Source organism: Oncorhynchus mykiss, chromosome 6 (genome assembly GCF_057628025.1).
Source record: "Oncorhynchus mykiss isolate SJ-2025 chromosome 6, ASM5762802v1, whole genome shotgun sequence".
Lineage (NCBI taxonomy): Eukaryota > Metazoa > Chordata > Actinopteri > Salmoniformes > Salmonidae > Oncorhynchus > Oncorhynchus mykiss.
Genome location: NC_143027.1, coordinates 81,231,492 through 81,242,500, shown reverse-complemented (window position 1 = coordinate 81,242,500; position 11,009 = coordinate 81,231,492). Strand labels below are relative to the sequence as shown.

General features: G+C 45.0%; 1 protein-coding gene across 2 annotated transcripts in view; it reads right to left on the bottom strand.

Moving 5' to 3' along the window:
• Nucleotides 1-9,011, bottom strand: part of LOC110526107 (secretogranin-3) — a 36,466-nt gene extending 27,455 nt beyond the window's left edge. Inside the window, exons 1-4 of one of the 2 annotated variants that reach the window (XM_090239034.1) lie at nt 8,229-9,011; nt 7,388-7,443; nt 7,103-7,145; nt 2,912-3,133 (exon numbers count right to left, since the gene is read on the bottom strand). In XM_090239034.1, coding sequence (XP_090095160.1) covers nt 2,912-3,133; nt 7,103-7,145; nt 7,388-7,443; nt 8,229-8,322 — 415 coding nt within the window. In that variant the 5' untranslated portion in view covers nt 8,323-9,011. The remainder of the gene's footprint in view (nt 1-2,911; nt 3,134-7,102; nt 7,146-7,387; nt 7,444-8,228) is intronic. The other variant, XM_090239035.1, reaches the window with a different exon arrangement.
• Between the last annotated feature and the right edge of the window lie 1,998 nt (nt 9,012-11,009).

Here is an 11,009-nt window from a genome sequence, read left to right as displayed (position 1 = left end):
AGAGTACAGTACAGTGCAGTAGAGTACAGTACAGTACAGTACAGTGCAATAGAGCACAGTACAGTAGAGTTGAGTACAATACAGTACAGTACAGTGCAGTAAAGTACAGTACAGTGCAGTACAGTGCAATAGAGTACAGTACAGTAGAGTACAGTACAGTAGAGTTGATTACAGTACAGTAGAGTACAGTACAGTGCAGTAAAGTACAGTACAGTGCAGTACAGTGTAGTAGAGTACAGTACAGTGCAGTAGAGTACAGTACAGTACAGAACAGTACATCGGCAGTCATGCAAACACACATACAATCACGCACACAGACACACATAAATATTGAAAGAATGAAACATATATGAGCGGTGTTAGACTGAATGTGTCGTGTCACACAAAGCAATCAATTATTCTCCTGAATAACTCCCTCCGACCATATGGGGATGTTTTTCATACACTAAGAATATAGCCTTGACCCAGATCCTGAGAGGAGAGACTTGGCGTCAGACCATAATGCCTCTATTCACTTTATAGTGCGCTACTCTTGACTAGGGCTCATAGGGCTCTGGTCAAAAGTAGTGCACTACATAGGAAATAGGTTGCCATTTGGGACACAGCCCATCAGTTCCTCTGAGAGGATCAAGAGGAGCCACCTGATTGAATAGTTCACATGAATCCTTCCTTATAGAAACCATATACTGGGGCCTTTGCTTTCACCTGCCCAGCCATGTTAGATCAGTGATTAGGTCAAGGAAGGGAAGAAGGAAGGATTCAAGATGTATTTGAACAAGACCCTTTTCTTTTTTATGGTACCTGACATTTGACCCCAAGTCTAATACAGCAGTTAACTGTTTCCCTGGAACTAGGTCGAGATGAAATACCGGGTCTGTGAGAGACAGGGGCTGTGTCCCAAATAGCACACTATTCCCTATATAGTGCCCTAGTGGTTAACTAGTAGTCCACTATATAGAGGATAGGGTGCCATTTGTGATGTACTAAGTGTCTATAGTATATTGTAGGGATGTAGGAAGAGGATTTAAGGCTTGTAGCTTAGCCTTAGCACTTCCACTGTCTCATCCGACCGCCTGAGGAGAGACAATCCCCCCCCCCCCTCTCTCTCTCTCTCTCTCTCTCTCTCACAGCAGCGCAGGGCCTCAGACCTGACCTCCCTAGAGGGATCAGACACCCCTATCAGACACACAGGCTCAGAGCCAAAAGGCCCGGACAGGACAGGAACAAAGACAGGGACTCTTTGTCTACATGGAACTACCAGAACAGCTTTGTTTATAAACATTCTGATTTGCTCTATAAGTCAACCATAGTTATATACAGTAGAGACAGTCTGTCCAAGAGTTGGTCCAAGAGGCCGTTATTGTAACATTCTGTCTGGTTAGTCTGTCCAAGAGTTGGTCCAAGAGGCCATTAATGTAACATTCTGTCTGGTTAGTCTTTCCATGAGGCCATTATTGTAACATTCTGTCTGGTTAGTCTGTCCAAGAGTTGGTCCAAGAGGCCATTAATGTAACATTCTGTCTGGTTAGTCTTTCCATGAGGCCATTATTGTAACATTCTGTCTGGTTAGTCTGTCCAAGAGGTCGTTATTGTAATCAGACTAAAATAGATACCTTGGTACTTGCTGTAGTATAAACAGACTAAACTAAACTCAGCAAAAAAAGAAACTGCCCTTTTTCAGGACCCTGTCTATCAAAGATAATTCCTAAAAATCCAAATAACTTCATAGATCTTATTTTAAAGGGTTTAAACGCTGTTTCCCATGCTTGTTCAATGATCCTTAAACAATTAATGAACATGCACCTGTTAGAATGGTCGTTAAGACACTAACAGCTTACAGACGGTAGTCAATTAAGGTCACAGTTATGAACACTTAGGACACAAATGAGGCCTTTCTACTGACTCTGAAAAACACCAACAGAAAGATGCCCAGGGTTCCTGTTCATCGCATGAACGTGCTGCAAGGAGGGATGAGGACTGCAGATGTGGTAAGGGCAAAAAATTGCAATGTCTATACTGTGACACGCCCAAGATAGCGCTACAGGGAGACAGGACGGACAGCTAATTGTCCTCGCAGATGCAGACAACGTGTAACAACACCTGCACAGGATCGGTACATCCGAACATCACACCTGCGGAATAGGTACAGGATGGCAACAACAACTGGAGTGGGATCGATTTGGAGGTGGATGGTCCGTTATGGTCTGGGGAGGTGTGTCACAGCATCATTGGACTGAGCTTGTTGTCATTGCAGGCAATCTCAACACTGTGCGTTACAGGGAAGACATCCTCCCTCATGTGATACCTTCCTGCAGGCTCATCCAGACATGACCCTCTAGCATGACAATGCCACCAGCCATACTGCTCGTTCTGTGCGTGATTTCCTGCAAGACAGGAATGTCAGTGTTCTGCCATGGCCAGTGAAGAGCCCGGATCTCAATCCCATTGAGCACGTCTGGGACCTGTTGGATCGGAGGGTGAGGGCTAGGGCCATTCCCATGAGGAAATGTCCGGGAACTTGCAGGTGCCTTGGTAGAAGAGTGGGGTAACATCTCACAGCAAGAACTGGCAAATCTGGTGCAGTCCATGAGGAGGAGATGCACTGCAGGACTTAATGCAGCAGGTGGCCACACCAGATACTGACTGTTACTTTTGATTTTGAACCTCCCTTTGTTCAGGGACACATTATTCAATTTCTGTTAGTCACATGTCTGTGGAACTTTTCAGTTGTTGAATCTTGTTATGTTCATACAAATATTTACACATATTAAGTTTGCTATAAATGCATTTGACAGTGAGAGGACATGTATTTTTTTGCTGAGTTTAGATACCTTGGTACTTGCTGTAGTATAAACAGACTAAACTAGATACATTGGTACTTGCTGTAGTATAAACAGATTAAACTAGATACCTTGGTACTTGCCGTTTTCCATCTTTGTTGAGTCATAGTCTTCGACTAGCCGGCGGTTCTTGGTGGAATCTGATTCGTCTGGAAAGTAAGGCTCCTTCTCCAGGCTCTCTCTGACCGGCGTCTCATTGGTCTCTTTTGACCTTTGACCTTCAGCCAGGGACTTGAGCAGAGTGAAGTCATCGTTCTCTTGTTCTGGTTCTGCTTCCACAGCAGGTTTGGTGTCTGAGGGGGAGAGGGAAATATTTAAGAGGCTATATGAAGCTTCTGCCTCTGGGGGTGCTCCTCTTGAGCCAAAATGAGTCCACTCTATGGAGAGAAATATTGTCCAGAAAGGGCACACCTACCTTCACCCATAAATTGTTAGCCTAAAACTGAGGATTTGTGTGTTTTCATCAACTAAACTTCCATAGTGTATCTTTAAATAGAGAAGCCAGCCACCAAACCACCTTGTATCACTCTGCTGTCTTTCCTCTGCAGCTAAACAGTGTTGGGCCTGGCTGGTTTTACATTGCAGCTAAATAGCGTTGGGCCTGGCTGGCTTTCCACTGCAGCTAAGGAGGGTTTGGCCTGGCTGATTTTCCTCTGCAGCTAAGCAGGGTTGGGCCTGGCTGATTTTCCTCTGCAGCTAAACAGGGTTGGGCCTGGCTGGTTTTCCTCTGCAGCTAAGCAGGGTTGGGCCTGGCTGGTTTTCCTCTGCAGCTAAGCAGGGTTTGGCCTGGCTGGTTTTCCACTGCAGCTAAGCAGGGTTTGGCCTGGCTGATTTTCCTCTGCAGCTAAACAGTGTTGGGCCTGGCTGGTTTTCCACTGCAGCTAAGCAGGGTTTGGCCTGGCTGATTTTCCACTGCAGCTAAGCAGGGTTTGGCCTGGCTGGTTTTCCTCTGCAGCTAAGCAGGGTTTGGCCTGGCTGGTTTTCCTCTGCAGCTAAGCAGGGTTGGGCCTGGCTGGTTTTCCACTGCAGCTAAACAGTGTTGGGCCTGGCTGGTTTTCCACTGCAGCTAAGCAGGGTTTGGCCTGGCTGGTTTTCCTCTGCAGCTAAGCAGGGTTTGGCCTGGCTGGTTTTCCTCTGCAGCTAAACAGTGTTGGGCCTGGCTGGTTTTCCACTGCAGCTAAGCTGGGTTTGGCCTGGCTGGTTTTCCTCTGCAGCTAAACAGTGTTGGGCCTGGCTGGTTTTCCACTGCAGCTAAGCAGGGTTTGGCCTGGCTGGTTTTCCTCTGCAGCTAAACAGTGTTGGGCCTGGCTGGTTTTCCACTGCAGCTAACAGGGTTTGGCCTGGCTGGGTTTCCTCTACAGCTAAGCAGGGTTTGGCCTGGCTGGTTTTCCACTGCAGCTAAGCAGGGTTTGGCCTGGCTGGTTTTCCTCTGCAGCTAAGCAGGGTTGGGCCTGGCTGGTTTTCCACTGCAGCTAAGCAGGGTTTGGCCTGGCTGGTTTTCCACTGCAGCTAAACAGTGTTGGGCCTGGCTGGTTTTCCTCTGCAGCTAAGCAGGGTTGGGCCTGGCTGGTTTTCCACTGCAGCTAAACAGTGTTGGGCCTGAGGTGCTTTATGAATACGGAGCCAGAGCCATGGGCTGCAGTAGGTGGTCTTGGAACCGGGGATTTTGTTATGATCCCTATTAGCTGTTGCACATGAAACAGCTACTCTTCCTGGGGTCCACACAAAACATGACACAGCTACTCTTCCTGGGGTCCATACAAAACATGACACAGCTACTCTTCCTGGGGTCCATACAAAACATGAAACAGCTACTCTTCCTGGGGTCCATACAAAACATGACACAGCTACTCTTCCTGGGGTCCACACAAAACATGAAACAGCTATTCTTCCTGGGGTCCATACAAAACATGACACAGTTACTCTTCCTAGGGTCCACACAAAACATGAAACAGCTACTCTTCCTGGGGTCCATACAAAACATGACACAGTTACTCTTCCTAGGGTCCACACAAAACATGACACAGCTACTCTTCCTGGGGTCCACACAAAACATGACACAGCTACTCTTCCTGGGGTCCATACAAAACATGACACAGCTACTCTTCCTGGGGTCCATACAAAACATGACACAGCTACTCTTCCTGGGGTCCATACAAAACATGACACAGCTACTCTTCCTGGGGTCCATACAAAACATGACACAGTTACTCTTCCTAGGGTCCACACAAAACATGACACAGCTACTCTTCCTGGGGTCCACACAAAACATGACACAGCTACTCTTCCTGGGGTCCATACAAAACATGACACAGCTACTCTTCCTGGGGTCCATACAAAACATGACACAGCTACTCTTCCTGGGGTCCATACAAAACATGACACAGCTACTCTTCCTGGGGTCCATACAAAACATGAAACAGCTACTCTTCCTGCGGTCCATACAAAACATGACACAGCTACTCTTCCTGGGATCCACACAAAACACGACACAGCTACTCTTCCTGGGATCCACACAAAACACGAAACAGCTACTCTTCCTGGGATCCATACAAAACATGACACAGCTACTCTTCCTGGGGTCCATACAAAACATGACACAGCTACTCTTCCTGGGGTCCATACAAAACATGACACAGCTACTCTTCCTGGGGTCCACACAAAACATGAAACAGCTACTCTTCCTGGGGTCCACACAAAACATGAAACAGCTACTCTTCCTAGGGTCCATACAAAACATGACACAGCTACTCTTCCTAGGGTCCACACAAAACATGACACAGTTACTCTTCCTAGGGTCCATACAAAACATGACACAGTTACTCTTCCTAGGGTCCATACAAAACATGACACAGTTACTCTTCCTAGGGTCCATACAAAACATGACACAGTTACTCTTCCTGGGATCCACACAAAACATGACACAGTTACTCTTCCTGGGGTCCATACAAAACATGACACAGCTACTCTTCCTAGGGTCCACACAAAACATGACACAGTTACTCTTCCTAGGGTCCATACAAAACATGACACAGCTACTCTTCCTGGGATCCACACAAAACATGACACAGTTACTCTTCCTAGGGTCCATACAAAACATGACACAGTTACTCTTCCTAGGGTCCACACAAAACATGACACAGCTACTCTTCCTGGGGTCCATACAAAACATGACACAGCTACTCTTCCTGGGGTCCACACAAAACATGAAACAGCTACTCTTCCTGGGATCCATACAAAACATGAAACAGCTACTCTTCCTGGGATCCATACAAAACATGAAACAGCTACTCTTCCTGGGGTTCACACAAAACACACAATACGTGTATAGGGTGTCCAATCAAAAACACAATTTTTTATATGTTAACTGTAGATAATTGTCTAAGAAAACCAATGGTCCAAACGTCATGTCTCTATAATAATCCTGTAAAAGGTTATTGGAGTTTTTACCCTTGGAGGACGACTAAAATGAGTGTGACTGAAACAATAGAGGCCAGAGAAAGAGGCCAGGAAATGGCATTGTGTCAGCTAGACTGGATTCTGTGCATGAATTAAGGCTACAGGCGACATGACATCTCACTTTACTGTTGAACTAGTCATCTTTCTTCTCCAATCCGCAGGATATAAAATAATATAGAGCTAAGATGATAACGACATGACGTAGTATTTTCATATTTTAGTATACGCTTTTCATATTCATTCAAAATTATTGTTCTTTTTCGAAGATTTCTCACAAAAACAAGCATATCTCTGTGAAATATCAATGAAGCACTGAGCGTATACCAAGCTTTTTTCCCCAAGCCGTTTACAGTGAATTCAGCTCGTGTCGTGTCATGCTAATTTAGCCTTTTGTGACCGATGGAAATAAGTTTCCAGACAACGAACACAAACTGTTAAATACTGTCCGCCCCACAGCTTGGAAACCACTGTGTTAGAGAAAGACCCCACTGAACGATTCAAACATGAATAATCATATTTGTCATGGTAAAAAAATAAATAATAATTACATAAGGAAGTTACATTTTGTTAGCTAAGTGCGTTTTCACCAACTCTTGGTAGTGTGGGTGGACACCATACACAGTACAGAACAGTTAAAGACAAGAACAACACAAGACCATACTGCATTGAAATAAGATAAAAACAGTTATATATTGTGAAGACATCCAAGAGACAACAAAAATAATTATTCCACACTATTCACATCCATATTAAAATGTATGTAATAACAATATTGATTGATTGCCTGAGAAGTATCCACTTACCTGCAGACTCCACTGCTGCTTTCACATCATCTGCCTCTGCAATCTGTGGAAAAGAACATGAACAGTGTAAACATTTCTCTGTTAATCATCTTCACCATAATAGCTTTGCTTGTTTACTGTTGCTCCAGTCTGGTTTGATATGATGTGGTTGATGTTTGAGAACTCTCCCCTCCACAAAGTCTATTTGACATGATATTAGTCTGGAGATAGCACGGAGGATAGTTTAGAGAGAGAGAGAGAGAGAGAGAGAGGAGGAGGAGAGAGAGAAAGAAAGAGATAGTTTACCTGCTCCTGGATTGGTCTCTCCTCAGTCAGTCGTCTGTTGTAAACTACAGCTTTATCTGCAGGGAAAATAAAACCACATAATATTAATACTACTAATCACCTTTATTATTATGGTCAGCAGCAATGTCATCGTCATAATCAACATCATCATCCGCATCATCATTGTTATCATCATCCTCATCGTCTTCATCATCATCACCACCATCACCACCATTCACTATCACATCATCTGAGATCTAAAACGTGTAATTTAGGTAGAAACAAATGTAGGACCAGCTAACCTGACTGTTTCAGATCATAGCCTTAAAAAACTTAAATCAGTTTTAGAATAAACTTTCTCCTATGAACGACAGAGAAAGACATTGACTTGAATTTGAGGGGTCCAACATCATCAGGGTATTTTTAAGATATGCCTGCTTGGTCATGTGGGCCAAGTGTGGTTTTGGTTAATGTGGTTTATTGATGAGAAAGAGGGTAACAGTCTAGGGCTACAGTGAGTCCCAACTCCCGACCCGACGGGACACAGCAGCGTCATAATCGGTTTAACAAACAAAAGATAAACTGCGTTGGAAATAGAACGCAATCGGCCTTACATCGCATGCAAACGACCAACGTCACAAACTATTTGTTTATTTGTTATTTCCTGCTCTATTTTAACTTGAATTGGCTTGTTTTATATATAATGTTTAAATATATTTTTAAAATGTGAAAAGGGTTATAAATATAGCCTGGCCTAGTTAAAATGTACTTTAAAAGTGGGCTATAGGCCTAGCGAACTAAAAAATATTCACACTGAAACCAGTCATCAAAGATGTAGGCTACCAGCAGGCCATGTACTCACCATCCTCTGCAGGTGTGGGAAAAGCAGAAATCTGGGAGACAGTCACAGCAAAAATCCCGAGCAGAAGGAGAACTCCCATTCCTTTGGACGCCATTCTGAAATAAAATATCCACTCAATCGGTGGCTGTAGGCTATTTTCCGCTAGATTACTCCCGGTTATAGCTGTCTTGGGGGTGTTGTGTTGTGTGGATGATCCAACCGACGATAGCGGTCACAAACTGCTGGATGTTTGGACAGCTCTGCTCTTCCTTGCTGGTGGTGCTGAAACTGACAACAGGGCTGCGCTTGGACTCTACCCGCTCTGGTTGTTAGTTGGGCGGGGAGGGGCTCTTCAAATCTCCGCTCTCCTCTGGTGTTGTTGGAGCTGTTAACAACCTGCAGTGCTGAAACCAGGACACTCGCTATAATTAACTAGAGATAGATAAACTGCCAGGCTCGTAGTCTATAAACTCCGTGTGAGCTGTCGTGAACTCACGATATGCCGATAGTAGCTACCCGAAATAACACGATCTCTCTCTCTCGGTCGGACGAAACCGTGAAGGAGGAGAACAAAACGAATGTCCGCCCCTGATCGTGTGTCCTGTCCTGGACGCCTTAGCTTTTTATAGTCGATACTGTGGGCTGTCCCATTTTGCCTCATTGGAATTAGATACATCCATACATACACAACAAGTCAACATGGTTGTGCCCAGAGCAGTGTTGTGTTTCAGATGTTTTCCATGTTCCTCAGCCCCAGTTAATCTCCTGCTTTATGAGCCTTATGCTTCAGATGAATATACATGCTGTCTGCTGATTGGATACATCTGTCTTAATGGGACTAAAGCTTTGAGTAGAGTGAACATGCTGAGCAGTGTGTTATCAGTTGTCCATTGAGGAACAGCACACACACACACTTAGTAAAGAACAATTGCTACATGCTCAGGGCATTGTTCTGGGTCTATCTGACTGTCTGTCATATCCCTCAGTGCAGTGGCCCTTATCTCATTCTCTCTCCCCTGCTCTGCCCTTTCACTGTCTCTTCTCTTCTCTTTCAATTTCAATTCAAGAGCTTTATTGGCATGGGAAACTTATGTTTACATACAGGCACCGGTTAGTCGGGCTGATTGAGGTAGTATGTACATGTAGATATGGTTAAAGTGACTATGCATATATGATAAACAGAGAGTAGCAGTAGCATAAAAGAGGGGTTGGCGGGTGGTGGGTGGCGGGACACATGCAGATAGCCTGGTTAGCCAATGTGTGGGGGGCACTGGTTGGTCGGGCCAATTGAGGTAGTATGTACATGAATGTATAGTTAAAGTGACTATGCATATATGATAAACAGAGAGTAGCAGCAGCGTAAAAGAGGGGTTGGGGGGGCACACAATGTAAAAAGTCCGGGTAGCCATTTGATTACCTGTTCAGGAGTCTTAAAACTGTTGGGTAAAAACTGTTGAGAAGCCTTTTTGTCCTAGTCTCTGACCTCCTCCCTATAGGTTGTCTTGTTGTTGTCGGTGATCAGGGCTACCACTGTTGTGTCGTCTGAAAACTTAATGATGGCGTTGGAGTCGTGCCTGGCCATGCAGTCGTGGGTGAACAGGGAGTACAGGAGGGGACTGAGCACACACCCCTGGGGTGCTCCAGTGTTGAGGATCAGCATGGCAGATGTGTTGCTACCTACCCTCACCACCTGGGGGCGACCGGTCAGGAAGTCCAGCAGGAGTTAGATGAGGAGCAGGAGTTAGATGAGGAGCAGGAGTTAGATGAGGAGCAGGAGGCAGATGAGGAGCAGGAGGTAGATGAGGAGCAGGAGGTAGATGAGGAGCAGGAGGCAGATGAGGAGCAGGAGGCAGATGAGGAGCAGGAGGCAGATGAGGAGCAGGAGGTAGATGAGAGGAGAAGGTAGATGAGAAGAGATGGTAGAAGAGGACTGGTTCCCAAAATGATAATGCTCTTCCTCTCTACAGCACCATACGTATCAAAGCTTAGCTACCACGTCCCTGTGATCAGTGTGTCTCTACTGCCCTCTAGTGTGCTTTATATCAGTGTCAGAAGGCCCTGGTTCTCCTGTAGTCCAAGTCAGCAGTCCACATAGTATGGAACTGACACTGTCAATATGGGACATTCAGTATGGATGAGGTACGGAGCATGAGTCACTCAGTGAAAGTCTGCATGCTGTATGTGTGCTGTGGGCTCCTGAGTGGCACAGCGGTCTAAAGCACTGCATCTCAGTGCAAGAGGCATCAGTACAGTCCCTGGTTCAAATCCAGACTCTATCACATCTGGTTGTGATTGGGAGTCCCATAAGGCGGTGCACCATTGGTCCAGCATCGTCCAGGTTTGGCCAGGGTAGGTGGTCATTGTAAATAAGAATTTGTTCTTAACTGACTTGCCTGGTTAAATAAAGGTAAAAAATCATACTACTCTATATAAAAGAAAACTAAATGAGTATGACATGCTGGCATTTTAAAGAATACTCAATGTTAACAAGTTTCACATACTGGTAGTTCTACCTCAAAACGTTCTATTCTCACTGAACCATGCTGCCTACTAACACATGGTAGTTCATCATAGCCCTGCCTTGCAGTAGGTGCACAACTTCCTTCCTGTTTCCTGACGATATTGAAACCATCAAACCTTTCTCATGGTGATCTGAGAGCATCTAATTATAACTATTAGGATATGTAATGTATGTCTTATGGGGTTATAGAGATAAATGTTTCAAATGTTGCTCTGGGGTGCCACAGTACATGTAATACTTTATAGGTAGTATGTTATATGTATTGTGATAATGTTTTACAT